The following is a 27,188-nucleotide window of genomic DNA, read 5'->3' on the forward strand; positions in this document are numbered from 1 at the left end:
TAGTATGTCATTGGAAACTGTGAACAGGTTCAGATTTTAGTTTAGGTAAAAATATAACCAGAGAAGTTGCTACCAAGCATAGTTCACTTTGAGTTGACCTAACTTTTGGATTATGTACTCACTAAGATCTTATGTCTTATGAATTAAACAAATACAAGGAAAGAAATAGCCAAATAAAAACACGTAAAACAAGTTTATCCCCAAATAGTGTACTGGATGCTAAGGACAGACCTAAAAAGTTTGTTGAGGATAGAAGTGAAAAATGAGGCAAAAGAAACCAGGAGTTGAGATGTTTGTTTGCCTGTACCAGCATGCGCGTGAGCCCGTTGCAGGTAAGGACCCATGGCCCCTGCACATCAGTCTTCTGTTACTAACTTTTGCGTAAATTGAGTCTAGCGGTTTGCAAGCTACGTACACCCAGCTGCCTGTTTTTTTTTTTTTTTTTCCCTGCCTAATAGCTAAGAACTGTTTCTGCATTTTAAATGGTTATCTAAGTATCTATATGATCTCCTTGATTTTGCCTCTTGTAGTGGAAAGCCTAAAATATTTATTATTAGGCCTTTTGAGAAAATGTTCCTGGTTTCTGCCTCAGACCTCCCGGAAGCTGAGTGTTGGCTTGATGTCTCCTGTTCTGCAATCTGGGAATAGCAGATCAGGATGCTGACTTGTGGGAAGATGCAGGCTGCATGAGATGCCCCTGTCTGTGGTCACTCGTAGCTTGGAAAAAAGCAAAAAGAAAAAGAAATTAGATCTGAGCACTGACAGGCAGGTTTGCTTCTGGTTTCAATGTACGAAGGTGACCTGATCACAAGGGCTGCTTGAGAAATTACAAGTGCAGATTTCCTGTGGCTTAGGTGGTGACCAAAAAAACATGTTTTGTTTTTAGGATATAGAAAGGCCATAAAGCTGAAATGTCCTCCTATCATCAAACATTTCTGTCTGTGTTTAGGATGTTTTGGATGTTCTTATTTCTCTGGATTGCAGGATTTCAACGTTGCAACATGTACTGTTGTATTTCTGAGTTGTTGACTATTTCAGTTCCAGACAGTTCCTTATTTCCTGTCAGAGGAAACTTGGAGTAACAATAAAGTGCTGGTGTGGGTTCAAAGGCTTGGAAAAAAGAAAAGCAGTGGAGAAATTTTGTGAGGTTCTTTTGGCTTAGAAGATTCAGAAAGGCTTTGAGTGAATATCAGTCACTGCTACCCCAGGTCCGTTAGCTGTATCTAGGCCTTTCTGTGTCCTAAAAACAAACATCATTTTGCTGGTGGGACTGTGTCCTGTGTTGACAGGTCTTTGTTTTCAAAGCCTAATATATAGTAGGGACTTTAATGGTCAATGACTGAATGCAGTTTATTTTTAAATCTCAATCAATCGTGTTCTCTCTCTCTCTCCCTCTCTCTCCCTCTCTCTCTCTCTCTCTCTCTCTCTCTCTCTCTCTCCCTCTCTCTCTCTCTCTCTCTCTCTCTCTCTCTCTCAGAATCTTGCTCTGTCACCCAGGCTGCCGTGCAGTGGTGCGATCTCGGCTCACTACAACCTCTACCTGCCGGGTTTAACTGATTCTCCTGACTCCCAAGTAGCTGAGACTACAGGCATGTGCCACCATGGCTGGCTAATTTTTGTACTCTTAGTAGAGACGAGGTTTTGCCATGTTGGCCACGCTGGTCTCAAACTCCTGACCTCAGGTAATCCCACCACAGCTTCCCAAAGTGCTGGGATTACAGGCATGAGCCACCATGTCCAGCCTTTATTTATTTATTTATTTTGAGACACTCTCACTCTTGCCCAAGCTGGAGTGCAGTGGCATGATCTTGGCTCACTGCAACCTCCACCTCCCAGGTTGGAGTGATTTTCCTGCCTCAGTCTCCCAAATACCTGGGATTATAGGCATGTACTACCATGCCCAGCTAAATTTTATATTTTTAGTAGAGACGAGGTTTCGCCATGTTGGCCAGGCTGGTCTCAAACTCCTAACCTCACGTAGTCCACCTGCCTCTGTCTCACCAAAATGCTGGGATTGCAGGAGTGAGTGACTATGACCGTATTTTAAAAATCTTATATTAAACTTATACCACTATTGATTGCCCTTGCTTGAGTGGGGTTTATATTAGTATTAGAAACACCCCTCATTTAAACAGTACTTTACAGTTTGTAGCAACTTCTACATAAAGCTGGGTATGGTAGCACATGCCTATAATTCCAGCTGCTTGGGAGGCTGAATCAGGAGGCTTGCTTGAGCCCAGGAGTTTGAGACCAGCCTGGGCAACATAGCAAGAACTTAGCAAAAAAAGCAAGAACATAGAAAAAACAAAACAAAACAAAAAAAAACTTTCTTATAAAATTCTCACTTGATCCTCACCAAAAACCTTGTGAAATGAGCGTTATCCACTGGATGTTCAGAGAACCTAGAGATCATACAGCTGGCTAGTGCATACCAGGAACTTGAACTACCTGTAAACAGGAGCAGTTCGAGAAAGCTCGATGTGTTTGAAATTGTCTATCTCTTGGTCCCCAGGCCTCAAGGGGAAGCCAAAACCAAATTCATCGTGGCAAATGCAGTGGAAGTTCTTGCTTGGATTTTCTTTTAATAGACAGTTTTTGGTGGTAGTTTGTTGCTCTCCTTCAGAAAAACATTTCTTGATAGTGCAGTTTCTTCCCTCAATATATTCTTATTCTGCTGTGTCCATCCATTTCTCAGAATGTTTAGTAAACGTTTCTCTTGCATACCCTAATGCCAGTTTCTTACTTCTCCTCAGTAATATGCTGCAGCAATGGCTTTGGGACCTGGTATAGACATTATAGGTTGCTTTATTCATTCATCACAGTGACAAGGGGATCTTAATTGGTGCCAAGTCCTTGGCTGGTTCCCTTGGCTTCAGTAACTCTGAGAGAGCCATCATTGCAGGGACAATCAGTGCCAGGGTCTCCCTTTCTTCCTTCTCTCTCTCTCTCTCTCTCTCTCTTTTTTTTTTTTAGATGTAGTCTCACTCTGCCACCCAGACTAGAGTGCAGTGGCACAATCTCAGCTCACTTGAGCCTCCTGGGCTCAAGCTATCCTCCCACCTCAGTGTCCCATGTAACTGGGACTACAGCACGCGCCACTATGCCCGGCTAATTTTGGTATTTTTAGTAGAGACGGGGTTTCACCATGTTGCCCAGGCTGGTCTTGAACTCCTGAGCTCAGATGATTCACCCACCTCAGCTTCCAAAGTGCTGAGATTACGGGCATGACCCACCGCACCTGGCTTTTATTGTAATTTTAAAAGTCTGTTTCTAATTTCCTCTAAGTTATGTTTTGAAATGTTCAATTCGTAGGGAACCAGCAGTCTCTCCCATTTTATTTCTGCATCACTGCACCACCTAGTGGATGATACATCTGTTACCAGGCAGTGGCCTTTGACGATTTCCTGTTAACAACAAATTGTATAAGAAGGAAAGTTGGGTGCCTTTTTAAGCTTTTAAATCACATACAATTTCTGCCAGTAATTTTTGTTACTAGACAAGTACGGACTTTTTGAGAGGAGCTTCATATAAACGTTTAATTCAGAATTTAAAAAAATGTCAGCCCATAGCTGAAGTTTCCCATGTCACTGATAAAGGATAACAATTCAGACTGTCAGTTTCACTCAGTTTATATGATAATGGCATACAAGATACTAGATCGAAGAACTAGGTCTTTCTTTCTCTAAGTTTAGAAACGAGGCTATTCAAACACCTGAATTTTTTTTTTTTTTTTTTTTTTTTTTTTTTTTTTTTTTTTTTTTTTTGGTATAACTTGCTTCAATTTCATCTACTCTGTTTCATTATTAAGTCAAAAGAATTAGGAATGCTTGTTGATTTGCATTTTCATTATTTTTAGTAGCTTGGCTTTGGCTCCACATTTGATACAAGAAACCTCACCTTCCCCCTCCCTATCTCTTGTCTTTGCTGCCCGCTGCCTGGATGGAGTGTGTTCAAGTAGATGGCAAAATTGCTTGTTTTCTCCATTGATTTCCACTAGGTGCAGTGGGCACTGGTCATTGTGCTAAGTATACCACGCAAGAACACATTCAGTTGTCACATTTATGATGTTTTAAATATGTAACACACAGTGGAAACCATAAATTCTAAGAGTTTTAGTTTTATCCATAGATTAATGGTTTAAAATAAAATTATTGTATCTCTTATTGACAATTGGTTAAATCAGTAATTAAAGTATCAATTTGCTAAGTTTTGTCATGTGCCCCTATAAGGAATTCACATTCTTCCCATGTGCTCCCACAACCTTTTTTTTTTCACCTTCCAGGAAAAATTTTAGAGATTACCAAAAGTAATTTTATACCAAAGTATAAAAGTGAGTTTCACTGTTTTTAAAAATAAGTGCTATTTTTTCTTCTCAGAACCTGGCATTGTGCTCATGGTTGCAGCACTGTAAATTGCTAAAAGTTATAGGTCATTACACATGAAGAGGCTTAAAAATGTTTACACCCTTTAATCCATAATTAACTACAAAATATGGAGGGTGAGCTATATGCACATAGGGTCTGCCATAGCATTAGTCATACTAGCAAAATATTTGAAATGGCTTAAATGACTGCTAGGATATGGGTAATTACATAGTAAATGTGGCTATTGACAAATTTAAATTAACTAAAATGAAAGTTAAACACTGCATTCTTCAGTTGCAGTAGCCACATGTGGCTAGTGGTTGCTGTGTTGGACAGCACGACTACAGAACATTGTCGCCATGGCAGAAACTCTGTTGGAGAGTACTGCCAGACAGGTACTTCTCAAACTTTTTTTTTCCCCCTCCACTTCCCTGGTGAGAGGTGCTTCTCAAACTTTAATGTGCATATTAATCACACAGGGGCTCTAGTTAGAACCCATATTCTTATCAGAAGGTCCAAGTTAGGGCTTGAGATTCTGCATTTCTAACAAGCTCCCAGGGGTTGGCTACGTAATACCCAAAGGGTGAGGTTCTTGCATTTATTCTCCAATTCTAATAGGAAAAGCATGTGTTTGAAGCTCAGGACTCCGTATGTAGGCTCACTGGCTTTATGGGATTAACCAGGCTCATTGCTGTGTGGCACTGTGTCCCTCTTTTCTGTGAGAACCATCCTTTGATGGTGCCTGAGGTCTGGGAGGGAACAGTTGACCTTGTATGTTTCATATGGGGCCAACCCTGATGGCGACATTTAGCTGAGCAGCTCTAATAATTGTTTTTCCAATCTGCCTTTTGACAAAGCCGTTTATAATTATCTTTATCTTGGTGCCTATTATGGGGGTGGTAGTTTGTATATATGTTTGTTTTCTTAAAGTGAAGCTATGTTTTAGTGTTATATGAGCTTAGTCAGGTTTAAAATCATGGGGTAGACAGGGCTGTGCCCGTGTTGCCAAATTAGCACCTTCCTTTTGGCTTATTAATGGCTTCTTTGTAATTACAAATAAGAGTAGTCTGTTTATAGCTTAATGTATCAGAACTAGTAGCATAGAGGTCTTAAATGTAATTATCTGATGATTTTTTCCCCTCATATCTTATGAAAAATGGACTCATGCAAGTTTACATTCAAATTGTGACCAGGCACCTGTTAGTTGTGGGGCCTTGCCATGGGTGAGTTCCTTGAGATCTCATGCCTTCTGTTTTTGTATGTGAAAAGGCAGGAGTAGGGTGTAGAGTTTTTGGAAGATTAATAGGCAATAGCCATAAAGTACTTAGCACAGTGTCTGGTGTATTGTTAACATCCAATCAGTGGTGATGTGTTTCAGACCCCCCTTTTCCACGGTGTTCACAAAGGCACAGGCGTTAGGGAACTTGCGCATATATACCAAAACTAACTTCTGAAAGAGCCAGAAATAAAATCCTACCTGACTCCTTTCCTACACCCTCTTCTTACCAACTCACTGCAGAAGAGTTACTGAGCTGTGTCAGCCGGACCCAGGCCAGTGGCGTGGAAACAACTGTCATGCTTGTGAAGATGTTCTGAGTTGTCAGAGTGACTGGATCCATGATTGGTCTGGTGCCCAAGCACCAACAATCGTGTTTTTGTTTGTGTGTTTGTTGTTTGTTTTTTAAGAGACAGGGTCTCAGTCTGTCACCCAGGCTAGAGTGCAGTGGTGCCATCATAGCTCACTGCAGTCCCAAACCCCTGGGCTCAGGCAGTGCTCTCTCCACCGCCTCCCAATGTGCTGGGATTTCAGGCATGAGCCACTGAACCCAGCTGGGATTTCTTTTGGTTTAAAGGCCAGTGACCAGTCACTAGTAGGTTTTGGAAGGCACAATAGGTGTATAGTGGAGAAGCAGGGTTCTTTGGTGGAAAGGGTGTAAGATTTCTAGCCACACCACTGCCACTTTTTGTTAGAATCTGTCCTCTGTCGCTTTTTAACTTGTATGACCTCAGCCATCTTACTTTACTTTTGACTTCAGTGTCCTTTCTGTAAAATGAGTCTATTAATAATGATATTGATAATAGCTAAAATCGAGCATGTGCTGTGTGCCAGGCATTACCTTAATTTCTTTCTTTTTTTTTTTTTTTTTTTTTTTTTTGAGACGGAGTTTCGCTCTTGTTACCCAGGCTGGAGTGCAATGGCGCGATCTCGGCTCACCGCAACCTCCGCCTCCTGGATTCAGGCAATTCTCCTGCCTCAGCCTCCTGAGTAGCTGGAATTACAGGCACGAGCCACCATGCCCAGCTCATTTTTGTATTTTTAGTAGAGACGGGGTTTCACCATGTTGACCAGGATGGTCTCGATCTCTTGACCTCGTGATCCACCCGCCTCGGCCTCCCAAAGTGCTGGGATTACAGGCTTGAGCCACCGCGCCCGGCCCATTACCTTAATTTCTATACATGCATTGTCTGATTAAATTCTCACAACAACCCTAGAGAGGTGGGTCTTGTTACTGCTACTGCCTCTGCTTTACAGATGGAGGAAACTGAGGCAAGGAGAAATTAAGCAATTCACCCAAGATAAATGGTAGAACATGGATTTGAATCCACACTTTCTCACTACAGAGTCTATGATGTGATCTTTTTTTTTTTAAAAAAAAAAACAGCTTTATTGTGATATAATTCATATACTGTATAGTAAAAGCATGCAACCAATGGTTTTTAGTACTGTATATTCACAGAGTTGTGCGGCCATCACCACAATTCATTTTAGAACATTTTCTTCAGCCCAGACGGAAGCTCCATACCCATTAGTAGTCACTCCTTATGTCCTCCAAACTCCTATAGCCTTAGGCAGCCAGTGATCACTCAGCGTCTGTGGATTTGCCCCTCCTTGACATTTCACATAAATGGCATCATAGAATATTTGTCATTTTATTTCTGGCTGCTTTTGCTTATTTTATACACATAAACACACACACACACACACACACATACACACACATATACACATATACACACACCCATATATACACACACCCATATATACACACACACAAATACACACACATATGTACACACATATACACACACATATACACACATGTACACACACATATGTACACACACATATGTACACATATATATACACACGCCCTTATATACACACAGACACATACACATATATACACACATATACACACATATATATACACACATATATACACACATACATATATACACACACACATATACACACACACCCATATATACACACACAAATACTCACACATATGTACACACATATACACACATATATATACACACATATATACACACATACATATATACACACACATATATACACACACACCCATATATACACACACACATAAATACACACACATATGTACACACATATACACACATGTACACACACATATGCACACACACATATGTACACACACTTATATACACACGCCCATATATACACACACACATACACATATATACACACATATACACACATATATACATATATATACACACACATATATACACACACACACAGACACACACATACACAGACACACACACACACACACACACACACACATTTTTTTCTGGAGACAGAGTCTTACCCTGTTGCCCAGGCTGGAGTGCAGTTGTGCGATCGTGGCTCACTGCAACCTCCATCTCCCTGGTTCAAGTGATTCTCCTGCCTCAGCCTCCCCGGTGGCTGGGATTACAGGCACTTGATACCACACCTGGTTAATTTTTTGTATTTTTAGTAGAGATAGGGTTTTACCATGTTGGCCAGGCTGGTATTGAACTGCTCAACTCAAGTGATCTACCCACCTCGACCTCTCACGGTGCTGGGATTCCAGGTGTAAGCTATTGCACCTGGCCCTGCTTATATTATTTTAAAGGATCATCCATGTTGTAGTGTGTGTAGATACTTTGGTCCAGTTTATGGTTGAGTAACAGTATGGATATACCACATTCGTTTATCCAGTCATCAGTTGATGGACGTTTGGGCTGTTTCCACTTGTTTGCTATTTTAGATAATACTGCTATGAACATTAGTATACAAGTTGTAGTGTACATATGTATTTTCAATTTTCTTGGGTTCTGTGATGTACTTGTTGGTTTTGTTTTTCTTTTTCTTTTTTCTACCATGTGTTAATGCTCTAATGAGAGGAAGAAAATAGACTTTTCTTACTTGGAAGTGGTCAGCTTACTTGCTGCTGCAGTATTAATGATGGAAAACCCTTATCAAGACTGCTTATCCTGTGATGGGCACCGAGGAATACTCCACAAGCGTTACTTTATTCAGTCCTCACAATTCTTATAGGGTAGGGATCTTGATCCTATTTTGCAGATGAGACAACTGAGCCTTACCAAGTGAACTGTTCAGATCACAGAGTTTGGAGAGTGTGTAGGGGCTGAGCTTAGACCCAGTTGTGTGTGATGGTCTCCAGAGCTCCTACTGCTGTGTTATGTGGACACCATTGTCCACCTCCCACTTGAAGGTTTACCAGCCTGGATTTCGCAGAGTGCTTTCATGGGGTTTGCATGGTTTCACCCTGTGAAATGGGTGATGATGCCATTGTTTGATGAAGTGGTAGTGGAATTTAGTGAGCGCCCAAGCTCATGGGTGAGTTGAGGTGCAGTCTTGGCAGGACGTCCGTTTTTGGAGTTTAAGTTTATTGACATTTGCATTTCAACACAACTGCTTTGAAAGCCACAGGTTGCCTCTGGCACCCTATCATCCTTTCTCAAATCTTTTTTTTTTTTTTTTTTTTGGTTTGAGACTTATATTGACATTTGCATTTCAACACAACTGCTTTGAAAGCCACAGGTTGCCTCTGGCACCCTATCATCCTTTCTCAAATCTTTTTTTTTTTTTTTTTTTTTTTTGTTTGAGACTGAGTTTTGCTCTGTCACCCCGGCTGGAGTGCAGTGGCGCAATCTCGGCTCACTGCAGCCTCGCCTCCCGAGTAGCTGGAATTACAGGCATCTGCCATCATGCTCAGCTAATTTTTGTATTTTCAGTAGAGATGGGGTTTCACCATGTTGGCCAGACTGGTCTTGAATTCTTGACCTCAGGTGATCCGCCTGCCTGGGCCTTCCAAGGTGCTGTGATTATAGGCCTGAACCACCATGCCCAGCCACCTTTCCCAGTTCTTTATTGTTTATTTAAATGTATGCTAAAAATTTACCTTAGGTAAATAAAGGACGATCTGGTTAAAAAACACAGCTCAGTAAATCTGGTACTCTTCAGCAGTAGGTCTGGGATCTAGTTGTGTTAATTCTGGTGACCTATCACAAACCCCTCTCTAAGCTTATTTATGTAACTTTTAGCACAGTGTCAGAAGTAAAGTCAGAAGCAAAGTCAGAACTAAAGCAAGTTGGTTGAGGTAATACAATTTGGTCATAACCAGGCTGTGTCCATTGTGAAGTGTGTGCTGTGAGCACAGTGCGTACACTAGTGCCACTGTTGGCACTCACCTTAGTGCCTTGTGAAGGGAGCGTAAGGAGCTGGTGACGTCACATCTGAAAGTGGAATGTGGAATAAATAATGAAAGTTTTATTTGTAAGGGATTGTTGGATTCCGTGCGACTAGTTTATTGCTACCAGAAGGGGTTTAAGTTTGAATAGACCACAGGTAAGTGCCCTGAAGACAAAAGGACTTGGTTTATGATGTTAAATATTATCCATTTTTGGAAGAACAAGAATCGAACTAATTTTCTGCCTTTTCTGGAAAAAAGCATTATCTGTTTATTATTAGATGTCTGTTTCAAAGTTTTGTCCAGTGAGCAGAATTTTGACTAAATTCTTCACAATAGTTAAAAATAAGACCAATTTCCTGGAGTCAGATGGGGAACTATAAAAGTCCTATTTTCATCTGGAGGTAGGCTAGCTAGTTGTTTCTTTACACTGTCCCTTTCTAAGTATTTGAGTTAGTTTCTTTTTTTTTTTTTTTTTTTGAGACGGAGTTTTACTCTTGTTACCCAGGCTGGAGTGCAACGGCGCAATCTCGGCTCACCGCAACCTCCGCCTCCTGAGTTCAGGCAATTGTCCTGCCTCTGCCTCCTGAGTAGCTGGGATTATAGGCACGTGCCACCATGTCCAGCTCATTTTTTGTGTTTTTAGTAGAGACGGGGTTTCACCATATTGACCAGGATGGTCTCGATCTCTTGACCTCGTGATCCACCCGCCTCGGCCTCCCAAAGTGCTGGGATTACAGGCTTGAGCCACCGTGCCCGGCTGAGTTGGTTTCTAAAATGACATAGCAGACACAAAATGATACCAGAGGGGGCTGAACATAGCGGCTCACATCTGTAATCCCAGCACTTTGGGAGGCCGAGGCGAAAGGAGTCTCAGGAGTTTGAGACCAGCCTAAGCAACGTAGCGAGACCTTGTCTCTACTAAAATTTTAAAAAATTAGCCAGGTGTGGTGGCATGTGCTCTTAAGTCCCAGCTGCTCTGGGGCTGAGTTGGGAGGACTGCTTGAGCCCAGAAGGTTAAGGCTGCAGCGAGCCCTGATTGTGCCACTGCACTCCAGGTTGGGCGACAGAACAAGAGCCTGTCACAAACGCACGCACACACACACACACACACACACACACACACACAGAACAAGAACCTGTCTCAAATACACCCCGCCCCCCACCCCCCTACCCCCCCACACACCAGAGGGAAACATCATGCAGAAAACCGTTGGCCCACTTACTAGATGGTGTCCTCCCAAGGTTTCAGATCACATTCTTCATGGAGAAGAGGTTTGGAGTCAGGCAGCAGCTCGGATCCCATCTCTGACAGTGGTGGGCTGTGTACACTCTCTGGTCTTAGCTCTGCTATTTGCAAAATGGGGATGGTGGTGGTCACTCACAGGGTTGTGGGCATTCAGTGAAAAATCTGTGTATTAAGTACTTGGTGTGGTGCCCTGCCAAAAGTGAATGACTTCCTTCCAGTTTTCACACTCATCTTGTCTCTCATTTCCGGGGGTGAATATGCATTTTAAGGTTCTCAAACCGTAGATCAAGCTGTTTTGACATGTCTGTCCCTGCTGAGAATATAAAATCCTGTGTGTGTTATAAAACAGTTTACTGCCCAGCCGCACTGAGTACTTGCAATGTCTTGAACACACCTTGCAGGTTATCCTTCCTGGCGCTGAATGTGCTGTTCCCTCTATGCAGGATGCCCACCCACCTGACCAGTTAGTCATCCTTCAGCATGAAGCTGTGGAAGAGGGAGCCTCCCAGTGGTTGGGACATACCTCCCTCCACCCAAGGTTTTCATCCCCAGTTAACAACCTGCCTGTGCCATCAGTTTCACTGTTTTGTGGTTTTTTTTAAACTTATTTTTTAGAGACAGGATCTCACTGTAGTGCCAAGGCTGGAGTACAGTGGCATAATCATAGCTCACTGTAGTCTCCAACTCCTGGGCTCAAGTGATCCTCCTGCCTCAGTCTCCTGAGCAGCTAGGACTACAGGCACATGCCATTGCACATGACTAGATTTAAATTTTTTTCTTTTTATAGAGATAGGATCTTGCTTTGTTGTCCAGCCTGGTCTTGAACTCCTGGGCTCAACTGATGCTCCCACTTCAGCCTCCCAAAGTGCTGGGATTACAGGCTCGAGCCACCATGCTGGCCTTGCTTCATGTTTTATGTAATTGCTATAACCCCATCACTCACCCTGTTCCAGCCCACATGGCCTTTTCTCTTTCCTAAATGTGCTAAGCTTGTTTCCCACCACAGGGTCTTTACATTTGCTCTTCCCTCAGCAATCTGGAGAGCTGTTCAGATTTTCCTAGGATTAATTCTTCTCAGTCTCCCATCCCATGCACTTGTTTCTTTCTGAGTTGATGATATATATTGACTCTTGTCTGCTTCCACTGTTAAAATCCTCCCTGTGAGGAAAGGACTTTGGCATATATCCCCTGGCAGAGTCTGGCATGGCGTAAATACTCAGGGAGTTTATGTTGAATGAATGAGCCTCTTGGTCGGCTCTTGTACTTGCAGTGAGTTGTAATTGCTTGTTTACACATCCCACCGCCCCGCTGGGCTGTGTGACTTCCTTAGCGTCAGGACTTGCGGTGATTTGTCTTTCCTTCCGCAGGGCCAGGTGCATGGTTGCTTTTGGATCTGTGAATATGGAAGCTAGGAATCTTTGAGAAGGCACACCCTTAAACCCATCAGCTCTTCTCCTGGAGGCAGCTGTCCACCACAAAATGTCCTTCTGATGCCAGTGGTAGAAGAAGTGCTGATTGGAGCAGGCTGTGTTTGTTCTTACATTCTGATGGCCATCCTCTACTGTCCCCTTCTCCTTTTCTTTGTCAGGGTCTGTGCCCTGTGCTGTTCTTTGGACCCTGAACAAACTCTTCTCCCCACACCCCAAACCTGTTCTTTCCTTCAGACTTCATCTCAGTGTCCCTGGCTCTTGGGAACCCTCCCTGGCCAACCTGCCTTGATCAGATGCTGGCTCCTGCAAAGCTTCCTGAGGGCAGTGCTTTATTTGTTTTGCCCTTCGTTTGATCCTCAGAGCACTTTGCCCTTGGTCGACATTTGTGGAATGAATGAGTAAAGAATTGGTGATGGCATATTTGCATACCCATGTTCATGGCACCATTTTTCGTAATAGCCAAGGGGTGAAAGTAACCCAAGTGTCTGTTGACAGATGAGTGGGTAAACAAAATGTGTCATATACATCTATTAAAATATTATTCAGCCTTAAAAAGGGAGGAACTCCTGACACATGCCACCACATAGACAAATCTTGAGGACATTATGCTATGTGAAGTAAAGCCAGTCACAGGAAGACAAATCCTGCCTGAGTTCACTTGTATGACTTGTCTAATGTAGTTAAATTTGTAGATTCACAAAACAGAATACTGGTTGCTAGGGGCTGTGGGAAGAGGGAAATGGGGAGTTGTTTGACAGGTAAGAGTTTCAGTTTTGCAAGATGAAGACTTCTTATTTATTATCATTATTTTTTTGAGATGGAGTTTCTCTTTGTCGCTCAGGCAGGAGTGCAATGGCACGATGTCCGCTCACCGCAACCTCTGCCTCCCTGGTTCAACCAATTTTCCTGCCTTAGCCTACTGAGTAGCTGAGGCTACCAGTGCCTGCCACCACACCTGGCTAATTTTTGTATTTTTTAGTGGAAACGGGGTTTCACCGAATTGGCCAGGGTGGTCTTGAACTCCTGACCTTGTGTTCTGCCCACCCACCACGGCCTCCCAAAGTGCTGGGATTACAGATGTCAGCCATGCACCTGGCCAAGATGAAGAGTTAAGTTTAGTATATTCTGAAGTGTGAATATACTGCTGTCTTAGTCCATTCCTACTCCTGTAACAAATGCCTGAAACTGGGAAATTTATAAAAAACAGAAATTTCTTTGTCCACAGTTTTGGCTGGGAAGTTGAAGATCAAGGCAACAGCAGAATCGGCATCTGGTGAGGGCAGCTCTCTGCTTCCAAGATGGCGCCTTGTTGTTGTAGCCTCACAGAAGAGGTGGAAGAGCAAGGGGGCTTAGCTAGGTCCCTCCAGCCCTGTTGTAAGAGCAGGAATCCCATTCATGAGGGTGGAACCCTCTTAATCACCTCTGAAAAGCCCCACCCCTTAACACTATCGAACTGGGTCTTAGGTTCCAGCATGTAAGTTTTGGTGGGACACATACAGGGAAGCCTTAGCAACTGCTATGCTGCATGCCCTTGAAGAAGGAGAGGTTAGGAGTGCCGACCCTCACACAGTAAAAAAATCCATGACTCCCCCAAAAACTTAACTACTAATGGCCTGCTGTTTACCAGAAACCTTACCATAACTTACAGTCAATTAACACATACTTTATATGTTATATGTATTATATACTGTATTCTCACAATAATAAGCTAGGGAAGACAAAATACATTTACTGCTCACTAAGTGGAAGTGCATCGTCCTAAAGGATTTCATCCTCATTGTCTTCATGTTGAGGATGAGTAGGCTGAGGAGGAGGAGGGTTTGGTCTTGCTGTGCCTGGGCAGCAGAGGTGGAAGAGGTGGAGGAGATGAAGGGGAGGCATGGGAGGCAGGCACACAATGTACAACTTTTATTGAAAAAACCCAGGAAAGTTCAGACCTTGTTCAAGGGTCAACTGTACTTAGAAATGGTTAAGATAGTAAATTTTAGGTTATATGCTTTTTAGCACAATTTAAAAAAAAATTAGTGCTTCTGGAAGTCATTGTAGATGAATCTGGAATTCTTAAATTCTGGGACACCTCTGACTTCTGGGTAGTGTGCATGAACTTAAGGCAAAGAAGTATTTATTTCCGCATTAGGGTAAGCTCAGGTGTTTTCCTTAGGACGGTCAGAGTGAAGGAGTGAGCTGACCTGAACCCTCCCTGAGTTGCCTGGGTTCTCATGCTCCTCTGCACCTGGGGCCTGGTGAGCCAGCCCATGGGCTGAACCTGGGGCTAGTGTGTAAGAGCCTGCACATATCTATACAGCCTAGGTTGAGGTTTGGATACTTGCTCAGATTCCAAGGGTCCTCCTTTGAACCTACTGCCCTCTTCACGTGTAGGATTTTTTTTTTTTTTTTTTTTTTTTTTTTTTTGAGGTGGAGTTTCGCTCATGTCACCCAGGCTAAAGTGCAATGGCACTATCTTGGCTCATTGCAACCTCTTCCTCGTAGGTTCAAGTGATTCTCCTGCCTCAGCCTCCTGAGTAGCTGGGATTACAGGCACCCGCCACCATACCCGGCTATTTTTCTAGATTTTTCGTAGAGATGGGGTTTTGACATGTTGGCCAGGTTGGTCTTGAATGACCTCAGGTGATTCTCCCACCTCAGCCTCCCAAAGTGCTGGGATTATAGGCATGAGCCACTGTACCTGGCCTGATTTTTTTTTTTTTTTTTTTTTTTTGAGACGGAGTTTCGCTCTTGTTACCCAGGCTGGAGTGCAATGGCGCGATCTCGGCTCACCGCAACCTCCGCCTCCTGGGTTCAGGCAATTCTCCTGCCTCAGCCTCCTGAGTAGCTGGGATTACAGGCACGTGCCACCATGCCCAGCTGATTTTTTTTGTATTTTTAGTAGAGACGGGGTTTCACCATGTTGACCAGGTTGGTCTCGATCTCTTGACCTTGTGATCCACCCACCTCGGCCTCCCAAAGTGCTGGGATTACAGGCTTGAGCCACCGTGCCCGGCCTTTTTTTTTTTTTTTTTTTAAGTAGGGTCTCGCTCTGTGGCCCACGCTGGAATGCAGTGGCTTGATCTCAGGTTACTGCAACCTCCACCTCCTGGGCTCAGGTGATTCTCCTACCTCAGCCTCCCAAGTAGCTGGGACTACAGGTGTGCACTACCATGCCCAGCTGATTTTTCTATTTTTAGTAGAGATGGGGTTTTACCATGTTGGCCAGGCTGGTCTCGAACTCCTGGACTCAAGCGATCTGCCCATCTTGGCCTCCCGAAGTCCTAGGATTACAGGCATGAGCCCCTGCGCCTGGCAAAGTATAGAATTTAAAAGCATAAACTTTCATTCACTTTTGATCTCGTTTAGTTGTTATAATACTCTGGAAGAACTCAACTAAGAACTTACTCTCAGAGACTTTTAGGGAAGGACACACACATTTCCCCGTGCCTGTCTAGCACCAGCACAAATGCTTTGTAGAGATTGCCTCATTTCTTGCCGAGATTGCCCTTCTGAGGTGTAGATGGTTTTATCTCCACTATATAAAGAAGGTACAGTATACCCAAGGCCCCACAGCTAAGTGACAGGACAAGGATCCCGCTCCAGATCTTGTGACTTTAAAAATCACTTTCTTGGCTCTGCTTCGCCTTGTTTCCTAGATGGTGGCCATCTCATGGTCCAGATTGATATACAGCTCAGTCTCAAATCAGATGGCACACTTGCCATTTGCAAACTGCTTGGCCCAGCCCATTGGCATATAACGTACACTGTGGTAGCGAGAGTTGGCCAGAGGCTCCCCAAGACCAGGCTTCTGAAATCCCAACCCCAGCTTCCAAGCCCCAGGCATCCCATAAAATCTTTGGTAGATGTTCAGAAACCTAAAATTTGCTTCTTCACCCCTCCCTTCTCTCCAAGTGGTTAAGACAAAGAAACATAAGGCAGGGCTCTTTGTTATTCTTTTATCTGCTAAGTTTACAAAAAGGTTAGAAAGTGAAACTTTGCTGAACAAGCGTTCTGTCCCTGAGTTGTCTCTGAGCAGCACCAAATGACCGAGTCTTATCTTCCTCTTGTTATCGCCAAGAATGTAGAACATTTTCTCTTCATGCCTTTTAATTTCTTTTCTTTCTTTCTTTCTTTTTTTTTTTTTTTTTTTGAGACGGAGTTTCGCTCTTGTTACCTAGGCTGTAGTGCAATGGCGCGATCTCGGCTCACCGCAATCTCCGCCTCCTGGGTTCAGGCAATTCTCCTGCCTCAGCCTCCTGAGTAGCTGGGATTACAGGCACGCACCACCATGCCCAGCTAATTTTTTGTATTTTTAGTAGAGACGGGGTTTCACCATGTTGACCAAGATGGTCTCGATCTCTCAACCTCGTGATCCACCCGCCTCGGCCTCCCAAAGTGCTGGGATTACAGGCTTGAGCCACCGTGCCCGGCATGCCTTTTAATTTCTATGTAACATTAGCCATTCAGTTGACCTGAAACATTGCTACTTTATTTCTAGCTGGCTAATGTGTGTGTGTGTGTGTGTGTGTGTGTGTGTGTGTGTGTGTGTGTGTATCAGAGGGTCTATAATGTAAATACAAGTACTTCTCAAAATTTTCTTTTCCATAGCATTGCTTTAAAACATGTCATTTACTTAATACTTTCAACTTAGATGCTGAATCATTTTATGTGCCTAAAAGAAATATCTGTTTTGATGTTCTAGTTCTCTGGCAAGGGAGAGAGGGAGAAAAAGAAAGCTGTTAGAGTGGTACAAATCCAAACTGCTTTCCTTTTTCCTCCTAAGTAGTGCTTTTCAAAGCGTTTGGCATCCCTGCCGTATGGATGTGTCACTGTGTGAGATGACAACAGGATTTGCTGGGAATGTGGGCCACTATTGTATCCGCCTTACGTAACCACGTGGAGTGATGGAAATGGGTGAGCAGCCTAGGATGTAGGCGGTGGCCTGGCCCGTGCATCTCCAGAGACCATGAAGACCGCTCAAGTCCTTCATAGGATGTGGATCCAGGCTGTTAGAAAGTTGGGGAGATGGAAAGGCCACGTGAGTCCCTCTGCAAGCTCTCCCCTTGTTTTCGCCAACCTTTTGAGGGAAGGGGAGGGAAGCAAAACCACTCACAGTGACTTCTTTATCCCCGGATTTATTTGTGTTTCTGGCAGCTTCCAGTGACAAATTGTGAGATTGTAGGCTGTAGTCGATGGTGGGTTTTAAAAAAAATACTTGTATTATTTTTAGCAGATCTGTGTGAAACTGATAGCCTCTTACAGGATGTGTGGATCAAAGGCTGCTGTTTTCCATGTGCTAGGAATCCGTAACGGTTTTGCTTCCTAGGTAGAGCTTAACCTACTGCCTTTTATATTTGTTCATGTTTGAGAATTTCTTGCTTTGAGATAAAACTTTTCGCTTTCTTAGGCTGCAGAAATCTATATTCTTATTATGTCTAGGCTTCCAGCTTAGAAGAAAAAATGTTTTCACATGTTCTTTTTTCCCTCTTACAGTGTGAACATGTGTGAGGGTTTACCCTAATGGCTTGAGACTTTATGAAGCATGTCCCTTATGTGGACAGCTTTTGATTAATCTTTGGTTTTAGCTTTGACCTCCGTCACAGGGCAGCAGCAGCCTATGGATATAGAATCTAAAAGCCGCCTGTTCAGGGAGACTTTGGGCAATGAACAGTTCGGTATCTGTTTTGGGGTTGGTCATTAACATGTTTCTACATTCTTTATGTAAAATATATGGGATTTTTACCTATCTGGCCAAGATTCTTCAAAGGAAAGAAGCTTTATAAAAAGTAGAAGATTAAACAACAACAAACAACTATTTGCCTTAGTTCCTTTCTCTTCTTTTGTCACACAAAAACCTTACTGTTAACACATTTTTTGTTTATGGTAGGAAAATTAGTTCACTTTTAACTTTCCATTCGGTCTAAGAATAGCCTATCATGATATAAAGAGAGTTGTCATTAACACTACTTACATGAAAAGTGAAAGTGATAGGGAAAGATGATGAGATCACATTGAGGATTATCCTGATGGATAGAATGTTGACACTTGGATTAAAAAGGTGACTTGGCATTTTCTGTACGCACCCCCCACCCAGCTCCCCAGACCTAACCTGCATCCCCACCCTGCTCATGGCACCTGCCTTGCTTTGCCTCCCTTACCTCTTTCAAATTACTGGTACCATCTCTCAACTTGACCTCCCTCCAGTTGAAATGATTATACCCTTTTCTGCACTTGGCAAAATCCAAAGTGCATTGAAAAATTTGCTATTAAATACACCTGTACCACTTGATATTAGATCCTTCATCAGGAATCAGTATTCATTTTGATGTTCACCCATTTGTCTCCCTGTTTTTTCAACTTATGAAATGTTTGGTACCGTAAAAGAATTAAATATCTAAATCCTGAAGCCTAATAATTAAACAAATACCACGTGCCCATCACACATTATTTGCAGACCCTCACCAAGACAAAACACAAGGGAAATTTGTGTACCTGCTACCACGCTCTGCCTCCTGCCCAGGTCACCTTATCCTGATTGCTGTGTTTTTTATTCCCTTGCTTTTTCTTTATATTTTCACTGCATGCATGCATACACATACACACATGCAAATACATACATGCATATATCCCTAAACAATCGATTAATTTTGTTGGCAATTCTTTTACTGTAGTAAAAAATGTGTAACATAAAATTTACTGTCTTTACCATTTTTAAGTGTACAGTTCAGTAGTGTTAAGTATATTCAAGTTGTTTTAAAACTGGTTTTTTAAGCTTTGTAAAAATGGTATCATACTCTACAGATCCTTGTGGGGTGTTTTTCACTCAGCTTTCTGTTTGAGATGCATCCCTTTTGTGGCGGTCTGTGTGGCTGTGGATTGTTCTGCAGGATAACATTGTATTTTAATAATGTATTCATTTGTCCATCCTGCCCTTGATAGATACTCAGATATTTTTTAGGTTTGGGCTGTTGAGAACAGTGCTGCTATGAATACTCTATACACATATCCCTGTGCACATAGTCACACAGTTCTCTAGGGCCTCTGCCCGGGTAGGGGAATCAGTGGGTTGTGGAATGTGCATACCTTTAACTCTGATATCTGTGTGCTCTTCCTATGGGCCTGCCTGTAAAGCTCCCTGCGCCCCACCAGCCCCAGTGTAAGCAGGTACCTGCTGTCATTCAGAGAAAGGTCGGGTATTGCTAGCAAGTCTGACCTGCGCCTAATCAAGCACAAGTTGGGTGGGACCAGAGCCCAGTGGCCCAGTTTGAATGTAATGACCGCAGCTCTCAGCTAAGCTGCTGTACCCTGGACAACCTGTGCCCAGGGATGTTCCTAGAGCTGATGGAATCAGGATGATTAGGTGCTCTTTGTTTCTTTTTTTTTTCTTTCTTTCTTTCTTTTTTTTTTTTTTTTTTTTGAGACGGAGTTTCGCTCTTGTTACCCAGGCTGGAGTGCAATGGCGCGATCTCGGCTCACCGCAACCTCCGCCTCCTGGGCTCAGGCAGTTCTCCTGCCTCAGCCTCCTGAGTAGCTGGGATTACAGGTACGTGCCACCATGCCCAGCTGATTTTTTGTATTTTTAGTAGAGACGGGGTTTCACCATGTTGACCAGGATGGTCTCGATCTCTTGACCTCGTGATCCACCCGCCTCGGCCTCCCAAAGTGCTGGGATTACAGGCTTGAGCCACCGCGCCCGGCTGTGTTTCTTAAAAAACAAAAAACAAAAACAAACAAACAAACAAAAAGAAACAAAAAAACACATAAATGAGGCAGGAAAGGTACTCAGTAGTTTGCGGTTTGCTCTTTGGGTACACTTGTAGTTAGTTGGTAAGCTGCCCACGGGCTTTGGCAGTTTTATTCACCGATGGGTCCGAAGTGCCACAAACCACGTGCTTGGCAGAAAGTGGGTGCTTAATAAATGTTTTTGAGTAAATGAACAAAAGAGTGAATAATGAAGGGTTTTCTGTGAGACTTTTCCCCAAAGTCACAGTTCTGTAGGCTAAATATACATAGTTATGGTATATTTTTAATGCTCAATAGAGCTACTAAAAATTATTTTTACTATGGTTCCCTACCTTTAAAATTAAGATTTTTTATTTATCAGTTGGCTTAGCAGAGCATATATTCTTTGAATATTATATTAAGTAGCTAGTGGTTAATTTTAGTACCTGTTAACAATAGGTAAGAAGAACTCTTGCAGAGTCTGACTGGTTTCAGGCACCAGGCAAGTTAATAGCAAGGTCTGATTGCTGGTGGTAGTGGTAGGAGATTAATCTTCTCCCTGAGGAATTTAATTTAAATTACACTTGCAGGCAGCACAGGAACACTTAAAGATAGTACCATCTCATTATTGAAGGGCTGTGAATTTCAGAAGCCCGATTCATTCTACTCGAGCAACATTTAAAAAATAACATTTTGCAGAAACTTATTTGGCTAAATGATAAACAAATTTAAATTCAAAACTTCAAAAAGAAGAGTTTGTAGTTCTAAATTGTAAAATAGAAATGTATTCTAAAAGTAATGTACTTATGAAAATATTCTCTATAATACCACAGCTCCTTGGGATATTTAACATTTTTTGCCATGTATCATTGCCCAATCCTGGAGATGATTGTCATAGTTCTAGGTAGTTTTTTCCTGATAATTTAAAAACAAATTTTGTGGGGAGGGTGCCATGTGGTTTTTTTCCCCATAATTCATGGGGTTATGACTATATCCGAAGAAGAGTTAGCAAATATATTTATTTTGCCACAAATTCTATATTAATTCACTTTGTTGAAATTTGACAGCTTGAAGAGTATAAGAAAGCATTGAGAAGATGAGCTTGGAGAAGTGTGCAAGCTCCTAAGGTCATTTCTGGGTGGTAGTGGCTTGGTTTTACTAAGGCCACATCTAAAACTGTAGTTGGCAGGGAGTTAGTAAGGTGTTCCGTGGAAATGGAAAAGGGCGACCAATTCACATTTACTGCAGGAGTTCAGTTGAGTTTCTGCTTCTTCTTCTGCTTGCTTGCTTGCTTTCTTTTTTTTTTTTTTTTTTTTTTTTTTTTTTTTTGAGACAATCTTGCTCTGGAGTATAGTGGCACAATCTCTGCTCACTGCAACCTCTGCCTCCCAGGTTCAAGTGATTCTTTTGCTTCAGCCTCCCAAGTAGCTGAGTACAGACATGCGCCACCACATCTGGTTAATTTTTTGTGTGTTTATAGATACAGGGTTTCATCATGTTAGCCAGGCTGGTTTTGAACTTCTGGCCTCAAGTGATCCACCTGCCTCAGCCTCCCAAAGTGTTGGGATTACAGGCATGAACCACAGTGCCCGGTCGGGTTCTCGCTTTCTGTTTCCTTTTAAGAAAACTTAAAAACTATATATGTACAACTTCATTAAAATCTTGGGAAATTCGTTATACTGCCACATATTGGAAAATGCTGTTTTAGGCACAGACAAAATTCCAGAGAGGAATGGCTATAGAGTACATCTAGAACGTCAGACCATGGGCACCTGAGTTTTTAGCCCACCCACCTCACGTGTGCTATCAAAGAAGCAGAAAGCCACAAATTCCATAGAAATTTCCTTTAAGAAAATGTATAGGCTGGGCATGGTAGCTCACACCTGTAATTCCAGCACTTTGGAAGGCTAAGGTGGGCAGATCATTTGAGGTCAGGAGTTCGAGATGAGCCTGGCCAACATGGCAAAAGCCTCTCTCTACCACAAATACAAAAAAATGAACTGGGCCTGGTGGCGCACACCTATAATCCCAGCTACTCGGGAGGCTGAGGCATAAGAATCGCTTGAACCCAGTAGGCAGAGCCTAGATCATACCACTGCACTCCAGCCTGGGTAACAGAGTGAAACCCTGTCTCAAAAACAGAAAAAAATTTGTACATAGCAGTAATCAGTGCTTCACTCATATTAATTGAATGATGAATGAATAGTGTATCCATCTCTTGATGTATTAAAAAGAAAAAACTTTGAGTGCCTACTTTGTGTGCCAGACACTGTTCTAGCAGATAATGGGACAAAGATGAGTAGGATATAAAAATCTCACCTGAAAATTCACTTTTATTTTTTAAAATTGAAGAGCAGTCATCACAGTGAACAGATTTTAAGTAATTCGTGAATTTTACATAATTTAGATAATCTTATGGAATATTTACATATTTCCTTCTGTTGATGGGCCTTCATTTAACCTAAATCTTGCACTTTTGGGATGCTCGTATCCCTGGCACCCCAGGCACCCCAGGCACCATTCACTACCGAGTCCCAGGATTGCTAGTAGCACAGATCTCTCATTCTGTCCTTTCTCAGGTATTTTGATTTTTTTTTTAGTATACAGATGGGGTCTTACTATGTTGCCCAGGTTGGTCTCAAACTCCTGCACTCAACTGATCACCCCGCTGCAGCCTCCTGGGTATCTGGGACTATGGCGTGTGCCACCACCATGCCTGGCTAACTTTAAGAAATTTTTTGTAGACATGGGGTCTCACTATGTCTAATACATAGTGCACAGGCTGGTTGTAAACTCCTAGGCTCAAGCAGTCCTCCTGCTTCAGCCTGTCTGAGTGCTGGGAATACAGACGTGAGCCTCTGCACCAGCTCTCTTCTAATTTCGTAACACATATACACATATTGTAGATACTCCGTTTTTGTCTGTGGCTGGTATTTCAAATATTTGAAGTCTTTGATTCTTCAGTTTATGTTTCTTTTACCTCTCACTCATGGTGATATAGATGTTGAAATTTTGGACTCCTTTCCTCGGATACCTAGTATCTGGAGAGTCTTTGAAGGCTGTGTTTGCGTGTGATCTCTGGAGAGGATTCACATCTGCCTCTGTGTACCTGGTGGTTTGGCCAGTGCAGAACCACTGTAGGCATGAGTGTTTGGCAGGGTATGGTCACATCTGTAATATGAATGCCCAAACCTGTTCGAATACGTCTGTTGATAGAAATTCTCCAGGGTTTTATGTCTAGTTATTTCCACTCTACCTGTAGTCACGGAGGAGACAGTCCCTGCAGTCTGTGTGCTGGTATTTTTGTCCCTTAATACATCCACCCAGACCTGCCCTCCCACTGTGTTTGGATTCCCCAGCCTCCTCCACATGTCTGCTTCAGTGTGGCTTATCTCTGTGGTTCTCAGCATTCCTGGCATTTCTTGCTTTTTCACAGGCAGCCCGCATTTAATGGATTATTATTTAAAAAATGATACCACCAGTTTTAGTTTTTTCTAGATACCTACTTTGGAACATTATCAGAGATGGAAGGCCTAGTGGTCCATTTATGAAAATATTTTCATCTTTCATACCCGGCAATACAGAAGGAGAAAAAGCTAAAAGATCTCACAGATCGCCCAATTCGGCAATACCTTATGATAAGGCTCAGGATATTTTTAGACATAAACATGCAGAAAACTTGCCTACAAGGTCACCTTTGACAGGAAGATGGGGGAGAATGATTTTTAAAAAAAGAGTCTATTTAAAACTAGATATTTTTGAAGGAGTTTTATGATGGCAATATTTTGGAATAGTGATAATAAAAGGACTCAGCACTTAACATTTCATTCTTTTTCGGGTCTCTCACTGTATATTTCACTTATCTTTCAAGTTTTGTTTCTAGTTTCATTTCATTGAAGGAGAGTGTGTTTGAAAATAGGTAGCATAATGAACAAATATTAACTCTTTTTGGTATAGAAAGTGTGAATTGGACTTTATGTTGAGGCATTTTGAAATATAATTTCATTTCCAGCATTGAAAAAGTCGTGGTTTTCATCAGATTGGTTTTGCTCTTTTAAAACAGGCCCCAGGCATGGAAGAGCTGATATGGGAACAGTACACTGTGACCCTGCAAAAGGTGAGTTCTGCACATTTCATGTATTCTACAGTCATGTTCTTGATTTTACAGATCATGTATCTTATTTATTTTTGCCTACACACAGTTTTGGCATTTTTTTTTTTTTTTTTTTTTTTTTTTTTTTTTACTCTTGAGGTACATAATGCATTGTAGATACTAACTGGCAATAATTGCTATGTTAACAAAGATTTGCATGCTATTATATTTTTTGGTTAAGGACTGTTTAATTTGGAACATTTTAGAGGTTATTTAGTGCATACACTTACCTCCAAATAGAACAGGTTATGAAAGAGAGAAAAGAAAGGGAAGAATGAAAGTGACCTGTATTGTTTGGATGTTGAGGGAACTTTTTACAACTTCTGAAATTTCTTTTTTCTTTTTCTTTTTCTTTTTCTTTTTCTTTTCTTTTCTTTTCTTTCTTTTTTTTTTTTTTTTTTTTTTGAGACAGAGTCTCATTCTGTCGCCCAGGCTGGAATGCAGTAGCATGATGTTGGCTCACTTCCACCTCCACCTCCCAGGTTCAAGCAATTTTCTTGCTTCAGCCTCCAGAGTAGCTAGGATTACGGGCATGCACCACCACACCTGGTGAATTTTTGTATTTTTAGTAGAGATAGGGTTTCACCATTTTGGCCAAGCTGGTCTTGAACTCCTGACCTCAGGTGATTCGCCTGCCTTGGCCTCCTTTACAGGCATGAGCCACTACACCTGGCCCTGTAATTTTAATTCTGACATAGTATACATACCTTTCAACTGTTAAAAAGTGTAGATCCTCATTTGTGTAAGGCTGAGCTGGAGAGCTGCACTCATATTTCTGTATTTTTATTCCATCATCATCGCTGTGATTTTCCTGGATTGTGCAGGGAGCTTCTTTTGACTATGAATTCCCCCAGGGTCTGTCATCTCCTAGAGGGACTGTTACGTTCCTCATAGGGAGAGTTTTCCTTTGATCCTCAGAACTGTGAACTACAAGTTTTGTCTTCTATGAATATTAAAGACATTCCTGAAAATAATGTTTATGGAATTAATCCAGGTAGAAAAAAATGTCTCTGGTTCAATGCCCAGGTGCCCAAACTTCCAGATCAGTAATCTCGATTTCTTCAGTTGAGAGGTTTTCTGTTTAGGTCTTATTTTTCAACTCTTCTCATATTTCTCACTCTCCTCTGCCCTTTCCCTAAGCATTTCATACATTCCTTGAGTTGTGGACCCCAAATTGGCAGAGGTCAGAGATTTTTTTTGGCTTGGCATAGAGGATGGAGCTGCCTCTGTCTAAAACCAGGTGCCAGCTAGTGGTGCTGCCAACTTCAAAGCCGTGTGATTAATACACAACACCCCCAACCTGTTTTGAGTTAGTAATTGTTTATAATTTGTCAGCAGAGTGGGCCCCACATGGGAAACTTTTCTTGAGAGAAAAGATTTTCTTTTAGCCTTGGAGTAAATTTTTATATAATCGAACCCAAACTTAAGAATATACAGTCACGTATATCCTTATCATCTGGATGAAACTGGGCTTAGATTTTTTTTTTTTTTTGAAACTGAGTCTCACTCCATCACTCAGGCTGGAGTGTAGTGGCACAGTCTCAGCTCACTGCAACCTTCGCCTCTCTGGTTCACGCAATTCTTGCTCCAGCCTCCTGAGTAGCTGGGATTACAGGTTCCTGCCACTATGCCTGGCTAATTTTTGTACTTTTAGTAGATACGGTGTTTTGACATGTTGGCTAGGCTGATCTCGAACTCCTAGACTCAAGCAATTCACCTGCTTTGGCCTCTCCAAAATGCTGGGATTACAGGTGTGAGCCACTTTGCCTGGCCCAGGCTTAGCCTTTTAAAACACAAATGAATTAGGATTATGTATTATCTTTGCTCACCATTGTGTGCACCAATCATGGTTGTAATAAATCTGTATTTTCTGTCTTCCATGCATGTAGAAAAGGGTTTAATGCTTTGCTTTCTCATGAGATCTCAACACATATTTTATGTTCAAGTTTTATCTTTTTTTTTTTTTTTTGAGACAGAGTTTTGCTCTTGTTACCCAGGCTGGAGTGCAATGGCGCGATCTCGGCTCACCACAACCTCCGCCTCCTGGGTTCAGGCAATTCTCCTGCCTCAGCCTCCTGCGTAGCTGGGATTACAGGCACACGCCACCATGCCCAGCTAATTTTTTGTATTTTTAGTAGAGACGGGGTTTCACCATGTTGACCAGGATGGTCTCGATCTCTTGACCTCGTGATCCACCCGCCTCGGCCTCCCAAAGTGCTGGGATTACAGGGTTGAGCCACCGCTCCTGGCCTTTTTTTTTTTTTTTTGAGACGGAGTTTCGCTCTTGTTGCCCAGGCTGGAGTGCAATGGCGCAATCTCGGCTCGCCGCAACCTCCGCCTCCTGGGTTCAGGCAATTCTCCTGCCTCAGCCTCCTGAGTAGCTGGGATTACAGGCACACGCCACCATGCCCAGCTAATTTTTAGTATTTTTAGTAGAGACGGGGTTTCACCATGTTGACCAGTATGGTCTCGATCTCTTGACCTCGTGATCCACCCGCCTCGGCCTCCCAAAGTGCTGGGATTACAGGCTTGAGCCACCGCGCCCGGCCAAATTTTATCTTTAAAATCCATTTATGGGCTGGGTGCGGTGGCTCACACCTGTAATCCCCACACTTTGGGAGGCTGAGGCGGGTGGATCATAAGGTCAGGAGATTGAGACCATCCTGGCCAACATGGTAAAACCCTGTCTCCACTAAAAATACAAAAATTAGCTGGACATGGTGGCACACGTCTGTAGTCCCAGCTACTCAGGAGGCTGAGGCAGGAGAATTGAAC

The 27,188-nt window shown here is 42.5% G+C and overlaps 1 protein-coding gene across 4 annotated transcripts in view; it reads left to right on the plus strand.

Annotated features, from left to right (window-relative positions):
• The window catches only part of TJP2 (tight junction protein 2), a 142,626-nt gene that overhangs the window by 71,595 nt on the left and 43,843 nt on the right, over positions 1-27,188 (plus strand). For 2 of the 4 annotated variants that reach the window (XM_039461280.2, XM_039461278.2), the window contains one exon: positions 24,324-24,377. In XM_039461280.2, the coding sequence (XP_039317214.2) occupies positions 24,333-24,377 (45 nt within the window). In that variant the 5' untranslated portion in view covers positions 24,324-24,332. Of the gene's footprint in view, positions 1-16,860; positions 17,577-24,323; positions 24,378-27,188 lie in introns of those variants that run through there. The other 2 variants (XM_074394709.1, XM_074394708.1) reach the window with 2 other exon arrangements.

Source organism: Saimiri boliviensis, chromosome 2, assembly GCF_048565385.1.
Source record: "Saimiri boliviensis isolate mSaiBol1 chromosome 2, mSaiBol1.pri, whole genome shotgun sequence".
In the NCBI taxonomy this organism is placed as follows: Eukaryota; Metazoa; Chordata; class Mammalia; order Primates; family Cebidae; genus Saimiri; species Saimiri boliviensis.